The sequence below is a fragment of the Psammomys obesus genome, unplaced genomic scaffold (assembly GCF_907164565.1).
Source record: "Psammomys obesus unplaced genomic scaffold, mPsaObe1.curated_primary_1811, whole genome shotgun sequence".
Classification (NCBI taxonomy): Eukaryota; Metazoa; Chordata; class Mammalia; order Rodentia; family Muridae; genus Psammomys; species Psammomys obesus.
In genome coordinates, this window is record NW_026589732.1 from 4634462 (window position 1) to 4655519 (window position 21058).

Here is a 21058-nt window from a genome sequence, read left to right on the forward strand (position 1 = left end):
ACCTACTAACAAAAACATCTGGGATCAAAACTACAAAAACTGGAAATCTGGCGCTTTCTCAGATAATTAGGAATAGCACTTCCACAAGATCCAGCTATGCCACTCCTAGGCATATATCCAAAAGATGCTAAAGTACACAACAAGGACATTTGCTCAACCATGTTCGTAGCAGCTTTATTTGTAATAGCCAGAAGCTGGAAACAATCCAGATGCCCCTCAGTTGAGGAATGGATACAGAAATTGGGGGACATTTACATAATGAAATACAACTCAGCAATTAAAAACAAAGAAATCATGAAATTTGCAGGCAAGTGGTGGGATCTAGAAAAGATCATCCTGAGTGAGGTATCCCAGAAGCAGAAAGACACACATGGTATATGCTCATAAGTGATACTCATAAGTGGATATTAAATATATCCGATAATCATACTAAAATCTGTACACTTAAGAAAGCTAATCAAGGAGGACCCTGGATAAGATGATCAATCCTCACTCAGAAAGGCAAACGAGACAAGACATCAGAAGAGGGAGAAAACAAGGAGCCTATCATAGAGGGCCTAAACATGCACTGTACCATTGAGCTCCACCCAGTACTAATCTGCTTTTACTGATCATGAACCCTTATTGTCAGTACTGAAGATTAATTCAATTTCCCAACTATCACTACAAATCTCCAGAGGAAAGTAATTTAAACAAGACTGTTGAGCTCGTCCTTTACTGTTGAACCAGAGAGAACTATAACTGATGAGTATTAAACATACTTTCCAGAGACTCAAGTTCAGTAAAGCTGGCCTTAACTGCATCTTAGACACTGAATGAAGCAAAGGAACAGGTGCCCTCTGATAGAAGCCATTAAGAAAAATTACTTTTGGTTACAGATAACATAGTAGCACTGCAGAGAAAAAAATTCAAAGGACTAACATTTAATAAGGGCTTACAATAAAGTACCGAATTTTTTCTATTTCTAACAAAGAAAAACACAGGAAACTAATCAATGCTCCAAATTCTTAAAAACATAACCAATTCTAATGCATACATATAAATAAATCTTGAATTTTCAAAAGTAATTGTGAATAGCTCTTGCTATAAAGGTGAGGCAGTTATGAACTACACTGAAATTCAAAATAGCCAAATATAAGCTTATTAAAAGAAGCAAATGATAGCTAGGCATAATGGCACACACCTTTAATCCCAGCACTTGGGAAGCACAGGCAAGCAGATCTCTAAGTTAGAGTCCAGCTTGATCAACAGAAAGTTCCAGGACAGCCAGGGCTACAGAGAAATTCTGGCTGTCGGGGTGTGGCAGGGGATCAATTAATGATTCAAACAGTAAGTGTTGAAAGGTATTTTCAACACTGGCAATGTGAATATTTTTTTTTTCTTTTTAAAGCCAGGTGTGGTAGTACATGCACACCTTAAATCCCAGTGCTGGGAGGAAGAGGCAGGAGGATCTCTGTGAGTTCAAAGCCAGAATAATGTACATTATGAGTTCCAGGACAGCCAGGACTATGTAGAGAAGCCCTGTTTTCAAAATACAAAAGAAAAAAAGACTTCTGTATTTTTATCCCATAAGAGAAGAGGGGGAAAGACACTTAAAAAAAAAAAAAAGCTCACTTCACAGTGATACCTCATGTACAGTATCCCAATAAGTGTGCCAGCCAAACTTGAACCCAGTCTTCCCATAATGCAGCACCGACTTAACCGAGAAAGCAAATCAGCAGGCAGAGTGGGTAGAAAATACAAAAGCTGAACCAAACGTTGCTGAGACTCTGCAGGAAGAACGACCACAGCGCCTTCTTGAGGATCTAGTGGGGTAGGTAAATATGAAATTCAACTATAAAAGATACACAAACCACAGATTTAATTATTTATGTAGCTTGATGACTTCCAATGAATTCAAGGTTGTCAAATTATGTTGAACTTCAATTTTAACAATTACATACGAAAGTTTTTCATCAAGTATGGCTTACTAAGCTGTCTAATAAAAATACTGGACATAATTATTCAGTCTTATTGACACTATTAATTTTACAACATAAAAAGATCTTCAAAAAAATTTGATGGGGATAAAAACAGATTAAGAACAAAGCACAACAGTAAAACACGAGCATTTTCACTAATAATTACAGCATAAACTTAATTTAGCACCTAATTAGCAAACCTAATGTTGGCTCCACATGTGTACACATTTATTCACATGTACACAACTGTGTTCAATATTTAACAGTACAACCCATAAAACATGGAAATGTCCATCAGTGGTACTAATATACTGGAACAACACAAAGCAGAAATAGAGAATAAGGTACTAGGTATCTGTCATAACAGTTATGAACCTTGATAGTATTATGCTAAGAAAAAGAAGACATGCACAAAGACCTTTATTTATAATCCTACTTATAAATGTCCAGAGGGTCTGGAAAGAAGGCTCAGAGGAGAAGAGCATGTGACTGCTCTTCCAAGGACCAGATCAGGTGGCTCACAACTGCCTCTAACTCCAGATCCAGAGAGATCTGATACCTTTGGTCTCCAAGAGCACCTGTATTCATAGGCATAAACCCAATATAGACTAATAATTAAAAATAATTTTAAAAACCTTTAGAAAGACTAAGGGATGACTAATAAAAACAGGGTTTCTTTTGGGAGTGATTAAAATGTTCTAGAATTATGTAGCAGTAGTAAAGGACCACCTTAAAATATATTTAAGAATTACTGAATTATACATTATAAAATGATAGTTTAAGGACTGTACTAAATCTTATAAATTTAAGTTATCAATGTTTTATAAATACATATGCCAATAAGCTTTTCTTAATATTTTCAAAATACTAAGTAGTTAAGCCAATTCTAGAGTTGAATGGATTATTAGTATGGGAGTCATCTATGACATTCATTATGATCAAGTAACAAAAGAACTATCTTGCAATCAAAGCCTCAGAAAAAAATTCAAAGTACTTTATTAGGTAAATCTATGAATAGTTTTAAAGATAAATTAACATGCAAAAAAAGTCAAAAGTCAAATTGGGCATAGAGGGACATGCACTGGAGGCAGATAGGAAGACCTCAAGTTTAAAGGGGTTGAACTATATTTACACTGTAAGACAACAAAAAACAAGTAGGGAGAACTCAGAAGGTAAAACTATCCTAATACACTTAAAAATAAATTTACTGGTTAATATTTTGTTTAAATGAGAACCAAAAGGCAAATCTAAAGAGCTCCCCTTGAACATCCCTCTTCCTTGCTGGAATAGATCAAGGCTGACCTCCACCACTTAACAACCACTCACCATAAATTCGTAAAGCAGCGGCTTGTAAGCTTTTCAGTAAGTCCTTATTTGCTTGTGATGCTGCAGTATGAATGATATCAATTAGCTGTGTGGACAGCTCGGGGTTTCGGGAGCCAAGGTGAGACAGCTGCAACGGCAGGCCAGCCAGCCAACGGGATAGCACTCTGCTTCGGTATCTTATAAAGGCCAAGGAAGAACAAGATAAGATGTTAACTTACAAGCATAAGGAGAGTGACTTAAGTCAAACTAATATTTTTTTTCTATTTCAATGTAAAAATAGAAGTTACAAATAATACAATTAACACATTTATTTAAGAATTTGAAAACAGGTAAGATGCTGGCACCCCCCTTTCATTGCTGTGGCAGTTTTGCTCACTAAATTAAGAAAATACATGATTTTTAAATGTAAAGAAACACCAGCTAGGTCTATGAGAGCTGTTTATCCTGTCTTAGCTACTATACAACATATGAAACAAACTGATGACTTTAATACACTGCCCCCATAAAATTACTTCAGCCTTGCATTAGGTTAGTCCATTCAGATAATGGGTAGTTTCCTAGGAGTATGAAGAGTTCTTGATAACATTTTAAATCATTTCCTGCTTAAAACATATAAGACTTTCTCCAAAGACTTAATCATATTGGCATACACAGCTTACAAAATAACTCAGCAAAAAATACAGAAAAAATATAAAATGTGTACCTCACTCTGTAAGATCTCAGTTCTTCTTTCTGATAGATTTTACTGAAAAACTTGATTAACAAGGTCCTGACTGGAAGAAGCAGGCCCCTCTGTTGATACAGTGCATAAACTGCCTTAATGAGACTCTCCGTAGCCTCTGGGGACAGAAAGGAGACAACTCTGCATATGAACAGATACTCCTTACACATACACAGTACTTCTGCTTTGTTCCTGGGGCAAGGCTGTCTTAAGCACAAACTGATTATCAACGAAACAGTATGACACACAAGAAGACAAAGCAACCAGACATTACATTATCACTTTTCTGAAGAGGACAAAAACCAAGGTATTAGAAAGGTAAATGAGAAGAAAACCAAACATGAAAGTTTTTATTTGAATGGGGGAAAAATTAACTCACTTCAAAACTAACTTAATTTTAAGCTAGACAGTGCAAGAATAAGCACATCCAAGAAGCACATCTTTACCAGTTTGCTTCAAAATGGGCCCATGCCAAACTTCCACCTACCTTATAAACTATAAACTAGGCTGCCTTGTAATGGCCTGCAGGTAACCAGAATAACTACATGGAGTAATGGCAATCAGCATTTATGCTAGAACCAGAGCTCCTCTCCTGCACCACCTACCTCTGTTTGGCTGCATCTGAATTAATCTCCAAGAGACTCCAAGCAATCTGTTCAGCTGTTTACTGTTCAGCCTAACACCACCTTTAAGGGTCTCCGTCACAAATTTCCTTATTGTCTCTATCCAACTGGAATCATTCTTCAAAGTTGAGGCATTTGCCAGTGAGACCATGATATCAGACAGCGTTAAGTTCAATAGAAGATGATCTACATTATTGGAGAGAACTGTGCAATGCTTGATGCTAAAAACAAATACAAACAGAGCTATAAACAATAGCTGCTTTTGAGCACTTAAAATAGTTCTAATAGTGGATAAAAGGGGTTTTTTTTCCTTGTAGAATTTATAATTTCCAAGATGACAAAACACTGAGGAACTTTAGGCCATAGTTCTGCTAATAAAACAATCAAATTTATTTAAAAAAATACAGAAAAGAAAAACAAAACCAAATTACAGCATGTATGGTGCTGGTCATTACTTAGTGTTACATGGAGGGCAAATGGACATGCCTTACATGTTACTGGACTCATAGGTTTTCTACAAGACTTGTTAAGATCTGAAAATCCTAACTCACTTCAAGATTTTTTTAAAAGCAAGTATTTGTATTCGATGGGGCATTATAGTAATATTTACTTTTACTTCAATTCAAAACTATTTTAAAGGAACCACAAATTTCTTATCATAATTTGCTCATGCATAAAGTAAATATTGTGGCATTATGCTTTTAATCCCAATACTTGAGAGAACAGCCAAGTCTCCTTCAAGAGCAGCTTAATCTATATAAATATAAATTCTGGGCCAGCCAAGGCTACATAGTGTGACCCTATCTCATCCAGGGCGTGAAAAAGGAAGAGCTGGCCGTGACCTTTGCCGGCTGCGTGCTGGGCGAGCTGGCTGGGCAATGGTGGAGAGCTCACTCTGGTGGTATAGACACACAGGAGAGTTGGCAGGCTGACTCAGATACCTCTCAGGCCCTGGTGGCATGGGCACAGGAGAGCTTGTGCCCAACTCAGCTTCCACCCAGATCCAGACCTAGGGCTTTGAGTTGGACCATCCCAATATCTACCTCATCTATGAAGTGCTGGAGTGCTTCAAAGGATCAGTCCAGTAGATCCAAAGCTGCAGGATCTCCATAACACAGGGTAACAACAGGGTATCAGAGAGGAGTCCTGGTGAGGATCTAGTATTGATGGTGTAGCAGAAGCCAGAGGCATCAAACCAGACCAATGACTCATTGCAATGAACATTTGCAAGTAAAGATGTGTTGACAAAAGGGTGTACTGTAGGACACATTGTGACACACTACAACTTGCAGGATGAGGTGATTTTTATGTCTTATTTTATTTTTTTGTTTTGTTTTCTTTTGGGGAGGGGAGGTTACAAAGGTAGAGGGTAGATACGAAGGGATAAGAAGATGAGTGGGACTGGGATCTATGATACATGATGTGAAACTCACAAAGAATAAAAACTTTTTTTTAATGTAAAAAAGAAGCTGTGGACACTGTGGCACATGCCTGTAATCCCAGAGCTCTGGGAGGCAGAGGCAGGAGAGAATCTCTGAGTTCAAGACCAACACTGCCTACAAAGTGGGTCCAAGACAGCCAAGGCTACACAGAAAAACCCTGTCTCAAACAAACAAAAAAGTACAAAAGAAGATCAATGGTCCAATTATATAATCCATATATTAAAATCAAAATCATTTTTCACCAAGTAAAAAACACTCCTTCCAAAAATGTATTTGGAGGCCAGATGACATGAGGTGTCTTTCCTTGACGGTGTTTGTTTTTTAAATGTATTTGTTTATATTATGTACCATGTGTGAGCACAAAGGTGCCATACTTGTGGAGGTCAAAGGACATCATGCAAGAGTCTAGCCTCTTCTACCATTTGGGTCCCAGGGATCTAACTTTAGTCATCAGACAAGTGCTTTTCCCACTGAGCCAGGTCCTTCTGGCCCTATACCTTTCTTTTTGAGGCAAGACTTTTCACTAAACCTAAAAACTCATGGGATCAGCACCCAACTAGACCCTGACATACTTGCTTAGGATTGTCAATAACATTAACTAGGAAAGCAAAGAATATGCCTTAGAATACTTTTCCTTTACTATAATACCCTGTTTATAGTAACAAGCCAAGTAAGTTAGTGAATCTATGCAAAATTCACGGAATCAGTAACCTTATCAATTTTGATCAAAGTCTTTGAACCCTGCTCAGTTTCAGTGCTTCTCCATCTGTCTCTTTTGATATATTTAAGAGTGTTTTGACAGATCTTAAGTTCCCTTTCAATTGTTTGCTCATTTGGGGAAATTACAATTTTATTATTCCGGCTTCTACTAACGTGTCAAGTTTTATTACAGAACCTATTTTCACATCTGTTCTCATTTAAAGTAGAGACTTTTAAATATTTTCTAGTCTTAATTATTTTTAAACTCCACCTTCTATTACCCTTTCTGGTTTCCTCCAATTCTCTCTATTCTTTCAAGATAATACTGGTTTTATTATCGGTTTCCTGGTATAAATATGAAAAGAAAAGATGAACTTTAATAAGCTACCTGCTTCAGCTTTTTATTTAATTCCTATTTAGATAATCTGACAAAATCTATACAGATTTCTAAAAGCAAAACAGACTGCTAGTCCTAAGGCTTAAAGTGATTTGTTCAAGATCAGCCTTTCTTTACTAGTTTTTATTTTCATAAAGATTTAGATACAAATGCCTCACAGTAAATAAAGTTGTAGGTTAAGGCTATTATCTAATAATTTTGATATGAAGCACTTTAAGTCCACAATGGAAAACAACTGCAATACCTTTTATTTGTCTCTTTCTTTCGTTGCTTGGTTATTTCTTTTAAGGCATATGGAAAATGACTCATAAAATGATGTTTGAAATCAGTAAGATAATTCTTTCGAAGCCATGACTCCTATTGAAATAAAGATTAAGATTAGAAAACACACAAGACAAAATATAAAGAAACTAATAAGACAAGCAGAAATTTAATAATGCCAATATCTAATTATTAAGGTCCCACCACAAGAGTACTTCTGCTAATGCCATAATATGTAAATGAATTTTAAAATCATAGTAAATTGTTAGAGCATCCAATCTGTATTCACATATCATTGTGGCACTTAGTTATTCCTGTCTTACATTTATCGGCTATTTAAGACAGAAGAGTAAATTAGATTTGAGAAAAATTCCAAATTGCTCCTTCACTAAGTTAAATTTTTAAATACCGTATCTTCAGAGTTCTTCCTGACAGCCTAAACTATGTTCCTCAGCACCGGTTTCCATGCATGCTTTTAATATCCTATTTCACTGTCATCTTTACTCCTAGTATTGACATTCCATATTGTTTACCATCAATATCACCAGAAGGTATCCACAATGAACAAGCAAGCACCTTATCAATGATGTTTACATATTTGTCTCCCAAGTTCCAAACAACATAGTAATATTCAAGATTTCTGCAATAACAGTATTATTCTGTATATATGCTATCTATTACAGCAGTCATCTCTCACACTGGGCTACCAAGAGCTTAAACTATAGCTAGTGTTCATCCCCAAGCTCCAAAAGCAAAAAAGTGGCCAGTGTAACTGAGGAATTATGTGTTGTGTAGTATGTGCATTCTTATGTAGAGGCCAGAAGTAAATCTTAAGTATTGTTTTTCAGGAGCTATTCATCTTGTTTTTTTTTTTTTTTTTTTTGTTTTTTTTTTTTTTTTTTTTTTCCAAACAAGGGCTTTCACTGGCCTGGAGCTCAACAAATAGGCTAGGGTAGCAAGCAGGCAACCCCAGGAATGCACCTGTCTCTACTGCCCCAGTAATGGAATCCTAAGTGCATGTGTCACAATGCAGCCTTTACATGGGTGCTGACATCAAACTCAAGATCATTCATGCCTAGGCAGCAATCACTTTATCCACTGAGCTGCACAAGCATCTGTAAGTTCAGGCTACAGGCAAGCCTGTAGGACATTTTTTTTAAAATAGTGGTTGTTGTAGGAGGGCCCAGACTATTGTGGATGGTGCTACTCTTGAGCAGGTAGTCCTGGATTCTATAAAGAAATCAGGCTGAGTAAGGCATAAGCCATCACTCCTCCAGGGCCTCTGCATCAGCTCTTGCCTCCAGGTTCCTGCCCTGAAGTTGCTATCCTGAAGTCCTCCAATGCATACTCAGTTGGAACTATAAACAAAATAAATCCTTTCCTCCCCAAGTCACTTTTTTTGTGTGTGATGGAGTTTCATCACAACAGATAACCTAAGATATTGCAACTATAGGCATATCCCACCATACCAGGCTTGAATTTTAAATTATAATGAGCTTAATCAGGTCCTCTTTGTATACATATATGAAAACAACATGGCTGCAAGCATGGTTTCAAGCAGGGCACAGTAGCACATGCTGTAATCCTAGCACTCTAAGGCAGAGGCAGGCAGATCTTTGTGAGTTGAAGGCCAGCCTCGTCTACAAAGTAAGTCCAAGACAGCAAAGTCTAAACAGAGAAACCCTGTCTCGAAAAACAAAAACAAACAAAAAACCTGTTGGTTTCAAATTCTGATTTTCATTAAATAATATGAAACAGAAAATAGAAGCAAGCACTAAAATATTGCCACAAATATTGCTAAAACTAGACTACAAAACATTTATAGTGATAACCCTGTTCCTGACACTATCAACACAGGACCCTAGAAGAAAAAATATTAATGTTAAATTATATTCTCATTTGCATTCTTAAAAATAGGTGTACATTAAAGACATATATATGAGAAATGTGAAACCCCAATAAAAACTCATGTCTTCACTCGTTATACTGATGTAATGTACCTTGAGATTTCTTTCTGCAGCAAAGACCAAAGCTTCACATTATTATAAAAAAATATTTGAACACAAATGAAATTTCCAAACTGTGTTATAAATACTAGTAAACCAAATGCATGAAAAGGCTCCAATAGTTCTAAGCAATCAGCACTCCTAAGACTACACTGAATCAAGATGACAATTCATCAGCAGTTACAAAAATAAAAAATTAAAATTCGGCCTATGCCTTGTGATTTGTGCTCAAAGGTCAAGGAATGCCATTTCCTTCTTCCTAAAGATTAAACCATTATGCAGGTCACCAAACATTCTATTATTCTACTAGTGAAGGTAAGTAAGAGGGTAAGAGTGGGGATGGTAAAATACAACACATTAAATGCCTTTTAATGTCACTCTGCAGATGAAACTTTATACGTCCTTATAAGATAATAGCTCTTTCTTACCAATTTATTATACTCTAACAAAGTGTTTAATTATTTGGGGGCTGAGACTAGTTGAGCAGTAAAGCTAAGGCTCTGGGTTCCATCTCTAATAGCACAAATATACGTGTGACTATGAGTATGTACACAAACTATTCCAATACAAATTGATCACCCCACCACATAAAATTTTTGCTTTATTAGATGTATGTGTGGGTGTCTGTGAGTGAATTTATACACGAGTGCAGGTACCCACGAGGCCAAAGGCATTAAATTTCCTAGAGCTAGAGTTACAGATATCTGAAGTGAAGTTGTGGCTCACACCAACATTGGCCAAGGGACCCAAACTAATGGCCTCAGCAGTATGTACTTAAAGGGCTGGAGAGATGGCCCAGTGGTGAAGAACCTGGATTCTCACAAGCACCTGACACTTCAGTTACAGGGAACCCAAAGTGTTCTCCTATTCTCTGCACTTACAAGGCACATGTATCCACATCCATGTAGGCAAACACTTACACACATAAAATAAAACTAAATAAGTATTAAGGAGGAAGAGCAGTTAATATTTTTAACCACTGAACCATCTCTCTGGCCCTATTTATATCAGTTTTACAGAGTATCTCAATTTAGTAGTCTGTTCTTCAACAGTCTATAGTCTTAAAAACTTAAAGTAGCCCATGTAATTGAATGCCCTGAAATGATAAAAGTGATAAAGCATACTGTTTTAAATATCCATTATATTTCAAAACTAGAAACTAGCACAATTAGTGAATTTGCAAACGGTCTACTTTGTGTATCCTGTTCTAAATAAAAATACCACAAAAGCACTAAAAGTGAAGAAAATACTAGCCCCAAAACCATATTAAGTATCATAACTTTCATTTTTCTTAGTCTTTCAGATGAAAATATTGATTGGTAAGTTTCATCCTAATAAACCCATTTTAAGCAGAAAATACCTTAAATTGAAATGTATTTTAATAGACCTAATTAACCAAATATCAGAATTTGGCCTAGCCTACCTTAAATATACTCACACTGATAGTACTAACCTATCATTGAAAACAGTATCTGATACAAAGGCTATCTTACTACAGTAAAGTAGTAATACCTCACAGACCATATCCAAGGGCAGACTAAAAGTGCAAAGTCATTGTTCAAGTAAGTTTTAACACCATTCTAAACCAGAAAATTTTCAAGTCACCTGATTTTAAATCAAGAATTGTCTGTAGATCCATTAAATTACAAATACATATTTTTCTAAGCTGTATACATTACTGTCAGCCTACACCACAAATTGCTGAGAACCAAGCTTCTGCTTTCCCAGCATAAAATACTATTGTTGCTAACATGAAGAATGACTCACTCATAGGCCAAGTTTAAAAGTATAATCAATAACATGCTATACTAGTGTAAAAGCAATTTAAAAACATCCCTGTGGATAGTGATGGGCTAGCAATAATAGAACAAGCCCTTAAAGCACATATCTTAGCACAGATCCATAATGCTTTTCTCAAAATTATTACTCTTTATCCTTAGTTTTACCTTACACAGCATAACGGCTCATCCTAAAACTACAGCTTAAAATAAAAGACTAAAATGAAAACAAAAAAGACATGCCTTCCTCAGTGTATACAGGCAACTTTATTTAAAAGACTCATATGGATCTAGCCAAAAGTCCTTGCAAGAAGTCTTCTGTAGAACAGATGTCTCATGCTTTAAAGCAGTGCTCCTTCTAAGTGTCCTTTGGGTGCTAGCAAGGAAACTTTGCAAACTTCATCTCACAGCTTTGTTCCTACTTACCTGCACTACAAACATACAACATATTCCATTACCATCACTATGACTTCAGTATAGTTTCTACATTTGATACATTTGGTAACACAAAACAAAAGGAACCACTTACTAAGCAACTTCTCAATCCCATAAGAAATCTTCAGAATGTTCCTAATCAATTTGCCATATAAGCAATACATTTTTTAAGAGAAAGTATCACTGTAGTTCCAGCTGGCCTACACCTAACCATGTAGCCTAGGTCAACCTTGAACTGAAAGATCTGCCTGCCTCCACCTCCCAAGTGCTGGCATTGTAGGCATATGTCACAACATCTGGCCTACATTTTAATATTTCACAGTAACTTTAATATTACTGTAAATTATTTCCAATAAAACAAATACAATAAGCAAACTGTTATGCATTTCACTGAAAAAATAATTATATCCAGCTAATAACCTCGCAAAAATGACTTGTTATGCCATTTCACTGAAAAATATTAAAATCTAGTTAAACTTGCCAAAAACTATTTTTAACAATTTATTTTTATCATATGAGCATTGGTGTTTGCCTGCATGTATCTCTGTGTGAGTGTGTGAGATCTTGAATTACAGACAGCTGTGAGCTGCCATGTCGGTGCTGGGAATTGAACCTGGATCCTCTGAAAGAGCAGTGTCCGTGCTCTTAACCACCGAGCTTTCTCTCTAACCCCACCAGAAACTATTTTAATTTGCACTTTTATACCAAAAAAAAAAAAAAAAAAAAAAAAGAGAAAGAGAAAGAAAACAAGTTTACCATTAAACTGTGGACAGTCTTTGGAGAACACATGTTCAATCTGTAGTATAAGCCAACTTCTAATCTAATTATGATAAAAGGCATTACTAATGAAATAATAAAGAACTCATTAGTTCTCACCAACGTATGGGTTTCATCCTGAAGCTTTGAGAGTTTCCACAACAGGGAAATAACATTCAGGACTTGCTGCATAACCTGTAGCGGCTCTCGCTCTACACCATGTCCAACAGAAGCAGTCAGTTGTGGAGGTAAAGCTTCAATCCAGCATTCAATTAGCAATGGAATTATTATCTCAATGAATCCTTTCAGATTTTCAGGGGACGACAGGTCTTCATCCACAGCGCCTAGTGTTCCCACCAAGTACCTAATAAGGAAAGGTAAGAATAAAAAAAGTTAATGATTACAAAATGTAGTCCCCTGCTTAATTTAAAGATAAAATACAGTAAAATGAAGCACCATGAACTATCAATTACATTGATCAAAACTGGTAAGAAAAACAAAATACTAAAATGGCAAAGCCAATAGAAATTTTTACGTTTTAATTCTAATTAGGCTTTTGATACAAACAAAAACATACTTGCAAATGACTCCTGCCATTGGGAGTCATCTAATCAACTCATTATTAATAACTACATGAAATCATGAAAGACAAAAATTATGTCTTCCCGCCATTAACCATTAATGGTCAGTAGTTAAAATTCAATACAGGAAAACTGAGTGTGGACATAACTGAAATCCTTACCGTAGCCTGAACTGTGAACTGACATTTGGCTGTGAACCCCCATTTTCATAAACCTGGATCTGTTGCTGGTCGTTGGCATGATCCTTCCAGTTGATAAAAATGGAGTTGCTAGTGGCATGGGGAGTTTCTTTTTGTTCCTGAAGTCCTTCACTTTCTCTCAACCTACTGGATCCATCTGCCAAGGCCTGAAGGAATTTACTGAGTCTTGCTAAGACTTTGAGCCTCCATTGCTGAGAAGTGACTCTCCGATTAGGGTTTACAGAAAGTATCCAGGGCTGGGACCTGTCTCTATTTAGCAGTCCTTTGGACAGCTGCTGATGAGAAATGAGCTCTACAAAATTCTTAAGCAATATATTGCTACGGGCAGTAATGAGAGCAGGGTAATGCTCCAGCAGAACGTCCAAAACTTTCAAAGAGTCCTCCTGAATTGCTTCAGTAATGTGAGTCATGGCACTAGAGAGATGGGCACTTACCAAAGGAAAAAATGGAGAAATTTGTTCAGGTCGTATTTTGGGGGCCAGGAATTGAAGCAGCTGAACTGCTGCTAACCGTACATTAGCATCTCTATCTGTAAACACAGCAGTCACCTCACTTATTATGTTTGAAAGGTGTGCATCAATTATAAATGGGTACTGAGAGAAAAGATCTTTAAGTCCGACAAGAGCACTTTGTTTAACACCGGCATTATAGTGATGCATCTGTGACAGCAAATCCTATAACACAAACACAGATTTTAGGTATGGATATTACTGTGTTATCACTTTTAGGTAAACATTTTATCTAAAACTATGCTATGAATCACTTTCAGGTAAACAAAAGGGATACTTACTCTTTACTACAGATCAATAATGAGCCATGTGTTACAATCAGTTCAAAAACAACTACCCACAATTTCTTATCTTTATCAGCTCTAAAGGAAAACTATCCATCAAGAACTTGACAAAAATGTAGTAAATATAAGAACTACTTCCAGATGACATATATCATCAAAAAAAAAAAAAAGGTTACTATGGAGCAATCACTGCACACTTACTTTAGTAAAACTTTCTGAAGTAGGAAGGACAATTTCAAGATCAGATAATGGTAACATATGAAAACCAAACATCACCTAACAACATACCATATGGACGTAAGGCAAATCATTTACTGAAGAGATAAACAATTTTTTCATATAAATATAACATTCTACATGATGTGAAAGAAAAAAATCTCATTATCAAAAAAAAAGTGATTTACAGTTTACCTTTATGTTAAGTTTTCTATTGTTGGTTGGAAGTGTTCTATCCTCTTTAAGTTGTTCAGGCAAATGGATAGCCTTGGTCTTAAAGTTTGTAGCCGTAGCATTTTCTAACTTGGGCTTCTTTTTACCAACTTTCAGTTTTACTTTCTGAAAATCATCTTGGCGTTTCCTCTTTTTGGTCATTCTTGAGTGCTGTCAGAAAGAATGGAAAACAATGGATTAAATCAAAGATAAGTGATAAAAGAATAAAAATGTTTTCCACTGTTTATATTACTCTAACATCTCATATATCACTATGAATCATGGCCATCAAGAGTCATTAACAAAAAGGGAAAAATCTTGTTAAAGAACTTTTGTCAGGTTTTCTGAGCTGTATCAAACTGTCAATGCGCCGAACAGAAACCTAAAATGGTTTCTTCTTTGGAACACACATGACAGGTATCTGTTAGAAGCTCATAGCACCCAGAATCTAACAAAGTCTGAAGAAAAAAATGCTATTACTCAATGCAGGAGATAACTAGGAAGATTCATGAATCAAAGCTGGATGCTACAAACCAAACAACAATGACAAAAAACAGGTAGGGTCAAGAGGGCAATAGGGAGGATTGAGCATCTTATGAGCAAGGAAAGCCATAGGAATAAGCCTGATAAGGATAGAAATAAAGGCTCAAGCATTGTAAACATAAGTTCAGCTAGCCATAAACAAAAAGGAGCACCCACCCTCTTCGCGCCCCCTGAAAGGTAAGCAACAACTTAAAAAGAAATGTAATTTAAGAAAAAGACTAGCTGGGTCACTACCCTAAGTAACTCAGGCATAACCATAGCACCTTGCACCCTTTTCCATCCGCTCTACTACAATCTTTCAACTTCCATTCCTATTTTGTTTTTTAGCAACTCTTTTAATCTGCATGCTTCCTACCCATGCCAAAGTCACTAGCTGTAAAAAGTCCTTACTTCTACCCTGGACTACTCAACAGTTTCCTCAGTGGTGAATGATTTTTTTTTTCTTTTTCTGTCTCTACAGTGTCTCCTTCTTGACCCCCTGACAATGGTCAGCAGACAGCTTTCTATATACCGATGTGACAAAGATAAAGAGCTTTCATTGCTTTATTCTTTATAAACAATCCACTTAACTCTGACATGGCAAGAACTAACATGGCTCCAACAACGCTTTCTGGCTGTATCTGCCCCATAAGTGAACTTCAAATTAAAAAAAAAAAAAAAAATAGTTACTTCCAAATGGAACCTGTTCAGTTCTTCTTGAAGCTTCTTTCACATGCTTCAAAAATAATTCTGTCTTCCACTGCATACGCAGTTGAACACCTCTGTAGTAAAAAAAAAAAAAAAAGTACTTCTGGTCTAACATAATTATTAGCCCATGTAATAAAATCCCAATGCTACACATGGAGTTAAAAAATAAAATCTAAAAGTTTACAGTGCTGAATGAACGAATTCAGCTACGACATCATATCCAAGTTCACTGATGTGGGATTTTATTACCTTAGGACTCCTTAAGTAGATGTTACTCACACAACAGGTTAAGCCAACTTTTAAAGGGAGCACAGTACATGTGCCTATGGCTCACTTCCTGAACAGAGGCAAGAAGATTGCTTGAGCACAGTTACTTGAGGAACCTAGTCAATATAGCAAAATGTCATCTCAATTTTTTTAACCTATTTCTAGAATCAGTATGATTCTTATCCAAACACATTTCCTAATGTTTGTCTATAAGGCAAGGCACAGTTCTTTTCCAACAGATTCAATGCCTTGTTCATCCATAATCAGAGTTATAAGCTGTTAAAATACATATGCTTCAAGCACAACATTGATTACGTTAATCTCAGGACCAACACATACCAATCATTCAAGCCTCACAAAGTGAGTACCGGGGGGCCACTTTTAATACAAAACTGGTTTTTAATCTCTTAAGCAACCACACTCTGAGCTTTTCTTACAATTTTTTCAGTAGTGTTTCCAAAGATAAATGTAACAGCAACACAGAGGAAACTGTGACACCTCACATTATCCTCTGGGCACTCTTCCACATGTGATGGGCCTCTTGCAGTCTACATCACACCCCACTTTGAGTAAGAATGTCAAGTTGTGCCACCTGACTTAAAGCACTCACTAGTGAATCTACTAGGAAAATTATGAGGGCTAATAGCTCTTCACTGACTTTTAAATCTCGACAGATATTTACAAATCACCCAGGTTAACAGTTTTCTACTAGCTGTTTTTGGAATTCCAGGTAGCAGCTGTTGTTATTTTCACTTGAAGATTTTCATAACACAGGAAATCAAATAGCTCTACTAGACTAGCCCACTTCCACAATAGTGGACAGTGAGTACCATGGAGAAACTCCAGCCTCTGAGCCCCAACCGCCTGAGAACTCAAGCACAAATATTCCTGCTGCAGGTCAGTCTTAGAGCTAACCTGGGAGGATGAAGACTGCAACTTGGAGTTTGCCCTGCGGCCACTTCATTACTTTCCTTATTTCCAACTTCTCCCGCCCTCCAAAGAAAGAAAGAAAGAAATCCCAAGGAGAAATAGCAGCAGTTGGCCTATGATGATTTCATCTCCAACCCCTTGCGCCTCAAGAACTCTTCAAAATCCGAGGGGCCAAAAAGGGAGGATGGACAAGGTGGGGTGGGGGAGAAGAGCGCAGCGACTAGATGTGCCCACCCCAGTTTTCGAGCTCGCACGACAAAAAATGGAAACCCCGTTTCTGTTTGTGTGGTTCTTGTCCGTTTGTTTGTTTGTTTCCGGAGGAAAACGGTTCCTAACCCCCAGCGAACGTCGTGTGGAGAGCCTGTGGCCTGAACCCCACACGCCGGCCTAACGCTAGCCGGGCCCCAAATCGACGCGCGGCCGCTCGAGGCGTTTGGGAAGCCCCTCGGGTGGCTCACAGGCTCGCTGGGGACAGCGGGGACCCCGGCCGCCCACCCTGCCCCCTGGGCCGCCTCAGACGCCTGGGCCGCCTGGGCCGCGCAGGTCCGCGCCGCAGGAGGCCGGGCAGGATCGACGGACGCCGCTCACCTGAGAGCCCGGACGGATCCGGGCCGCGGAGACAAGGCGGAGAGCGAGCGAGCGCCAAACCCCGAGGGACCACGCCGCGTACCGCCGGCCGCAGGCTTTTCGCTCTCTCTCAGAGCGTGTTTTCAAATCGCCTCGTCCTCACGCGGCCGCGTCTCCTTCCGCCGTCCGGAAGTAGTGCCCCTCCCTCGCCGCGCTCACGTGACCGCGGGCCGCCGCCGCGCGCAGCCGGAGGGCGGGTCCAGATCAGCACGCCACGCCCCTCTGAGAGGGGCTGCGCCGGAAGCAGGGGAGTGAGAGGAGGGTCTAGGGCCCAGCAAGTCCAGTCAGATTTTCCAGCATCCCAAGGTTGGACGATGTTGGCTGTTTAAAAACTGTTTGAAAGGCGGTCTTCTCCCTAAGGACCGTGGTTCTTCAGACCTGGAGCTAAAATCAGAGAAAAGTATAATCTGAACTTAACTGAGGAAGGAAAAAGTTTCGGACAGCAAAGATAGCATTTCTGGGAAGGGTAACCTGGGCTAAGATAAATGCTTAGAGGGTTACACACTATACCTAGTGGCCAGCCCGGAAACAGTACAGGGTTTCCCTGATAAAACATTTTCAGCATACAATCAACTGCTACTACTCGAGTGCAAGGAATCATATGAAAGAAGGGGGAGTTAGTATGACCTGGAGAGGACAGGAGCTCCACAAGGACCAAATATGTCAGGGTACAGGGGTCTTTTATGAGACGTTTCTCCAACCAAGGACCATGTATGGATATAACCTAGAACCCCAGCTCGGATATAGCCCATGGTAGCTCAGTATCCAAGTGGGTTTTCCTAGTAAGGAGAACAGGAACTATTTCTGACAAGAACTCAATGGCAGGCTCTTTGACTCCCCCTCCCAGCCCAGGGAGGAGTAGCCTTGCTAGGCCACAGAGGAGGACATGGCAGCCAGTCCTGAAGATATCTGATAAGCTAGGGTCAGATGGAAGGGGAGAAGGACCTCCCCTATCAGTGGACTTGGAAAGGGGCAGGGAGGAGATGAGGGAGGGAGGGAGGGTAGGATTGGGAGGATAGGATTGGGAGGGGCTACGGCTGGGATACAAAGTAAATAACCTGTGATTAATATAAAAAAATAAAAATTGTTTTAAAAAAGAGAAAGTAAGTGGGCTTACATTTGAGATATTAAAATGCCTATAAAGAAGATGTGAAGAGGGTAGAACCTTTGAAAGCAAGACTCTCCAAAGATTGACTTAAATCATGTATAAGAAAAAGCATACAGATATGTTGGCCTCGAGTCCCATATTATCTTGAGAGCTAAGACCTAGCAAAGCCTTGTACCTTATATTGAGCCTCAATATTCTAGGTAGGAATAAAGCAATATCTAAATTTAGGAAACCCAAGCACTGAAATTAAAACCACACCTACTCTATGATAATTAGTAAAGAATAAATCCCAAAAGCCCACCACACAGTCCTCCTCCTCCCCATGACCTGCCTTGGGAGCTAATGACATTATATGGTATGTAAAATTACAAAGCCAGAAAAAACGTGTGAAGACCTACTGCCATCTAGACATGTCTCGTTAGTTCCAGAATGATACCAGTTTATTCCGAACTTCCTTCAGCTTTGCAATGAGTATCTATCTCAAGGTTAACATGGCCTCAAAGCCAACTCCAGACAACCCTCCTGAAACCTTTTCCTCCAGCCTCTTCACTTTAAATAGCAATTCCATCCTGCCAGTTTCCCAAGCCTAACCTTAGCGGTTTGGTGCTGTCTTCTTTCTATCACCTATGGTGAGGAGAGCCTTTTGGCTCTGATGTCCACCATTTATCACTATTTCATTTATCACTAGCTACCAGCAAGGTCCGAATCCCCTCCTGACCACAGCAAAGAGCCCAGAAACATGTTTCTCTGCCATGTTTGACTGCCTTACCTCATACAATCTAACATTTGCAGAGCAGCTCTGAGGTCAATTTGAAATATATGGCAAGTCATGTCACTCTCACACATAAAATTCTTCAGTACTTCCCCATGTCATCCACACCAAAATCTAGAGTCGTTCTGACATTCTCAAGTTCTCAAGGCTGGGAGAGTCAGCCTCTGAGCACTGCTTTGACTATTCGTCCTTTTCTCTCTGAGCCTGTGACCCTTACTTGTTTGCTTTCCTTAAATACATGAGATGTGTACCCTTTGCCTTTTGAGTTAGACCTTTGCTTTATATTTTTATCTGCCTGAAACACATGACCCAGTAAATCCACTGGACAAGCTCCCCTCACTGGAATTTGCTCAAGCATCTTCTCAGGTATGTCTATCCTGATTGCCTGAGTTAAAATCACATCATGCTGTCCTAGATCTAGAAATTGCCCTCCTCTGCTCAACGTTTCTCTTTTTCAGGGCGAACCACCTTCTAATGCCCTAAGGATGTGCTTACCATTTACTACCTGTCCTCCTTCACTTACTACTAAACTGTAGGCTCCATGTGATAGCTGTTTTGTTGCCACTGTACTCTAAAGCACTGGATGGTAGATAGCAGGCCCTCAGGAAATGTCCGTGAAACTCCTGCTACTTAATAATGTAGCAGTAGTTCTCATTGTTCCCTCTTTTGCTGTAGGACAAAGATTACAGGTAAAAGTAGGCCTGGTGGCTATGTGTGCAGCTGATATAGATACTAACGGTGCAGGAAAAGAAAGCAACCACTCTCGAACATCAGCCAGTACTTACCCTGAAGGGATGCTACTCTTCCCATTTTCAGACAAAACTAAAACCTCAGAGATGTTTATAAGAAATCTAGTCTTTGAACACAGGTACTGTCCTTTGGAATTGAAGTTGGTCCCTCAGCTAGAGACATGATTAAGAGGTGATTGGCACTAACTTCATTGATGAATTTATTAGCTTATCATTAGTAGGTTCAGACTGAATGGGCAATAAGAAGTAGTTCTGGTTGGGGGAAAAAAAGGAAGTTCCTGGTCTGGGAGTATGACATTGAAAGGTGTATCTTGTCCTCTCTCTCTCTCTCTCTCTCTCTTCTTCTTCTTCTTCTAGTCACTATGAAGTGAGCCTGTCTTTCCCACCCATCATAGGTCCAAAACAGCAGAGCCAATTGGCCATGGGGTGGAATCTATGAAACCATGAACCAAAGTGAAATTTTCCTTCCTTAAGTTGTTTGTCTCAGGTTATTTTTGTCATAGTGAAAAGTAACTAACACAATTACCAAACAGGTACAAATCCCTGGTTTTTATAACTGTGTGTGATAAACAAACGAGTTATGAACCAGTTGCTAGTGAATTGTCTCAACTTTAAAACATAAAGACTATGAGCAAAAAGACTGAATTTCTCAACTCTTAAGTGAGGAATTCTGCAATTACAAAGAATGTCTGCTTGGAGATCTTTGATACATAACAAACACTAATTAGCAAGATCCTTGACCTAGGCCAGAAAACACATTTTACAGTGAAGAGACATTCTAGAATATATGGGGGACTCCATTCCCAAAACTCTAATTGGTCACACAAAGTATAAATTTCCTGTGGCTGTTATAAAACAAATTGGCTGAAATAATAAAAATATATTGACCCTCAGTTCTGGAGACCAGAGACATCTGAAATCAAGACATTAGCAGCAATGATTCCTCTGGAGATGAAGAGGGAGAATC

The 21058-nt window shown here is 38.5% G+C and overlaps 1 protein-coding gene across 1 annotated transcript in view; it reads right to left on the reverse strand.

The window, feature by feature from the left end:
* Tex10 (testis expressed 10) overlaps window positions 1-17581 on the reverse strand; it is a 32911-nt gene extending 15330 nt beyond the window's left edge. The window contains exons 1-9 of the mRNA XM_055605274.1: window positions 17424-17581; window positions 14391-14579; window positions 13148-13860; window positions 12526-12769; window positions 7414-7526; window positions 4614-4852; window positions 3991-4126; window positions 3288-3463; window positions 1628-1805 (exon numbers count right to left, since the gene is read on the reverse strand). Of these exons, the coding sequence (XP_055461249.1) occupies window positions 1628-1805; window positions 3288-3463; window positions 3991-4126; window positions 4614-4852; window positions 7414-7526; window positions 12526-12769; window positions 13148-13860; window positions 14391-14570 (1979 nt within the window). The 5' untranslated portion in view covers window positions 14571-14579; window positions 17424-17581. The remainder of the gene's footprint in view (window positions 1-1627; window positions 1806-3287; window positions 3464-3990; window positions 4127-4613; window positions 4853-7413; window positions 7527-12525; window positions 12770-13147; window positions 13861-14390; window positions 14580-17423) is intronic.
* Window positions 17582-21058: the final 3477 nt, after the last annotated feature.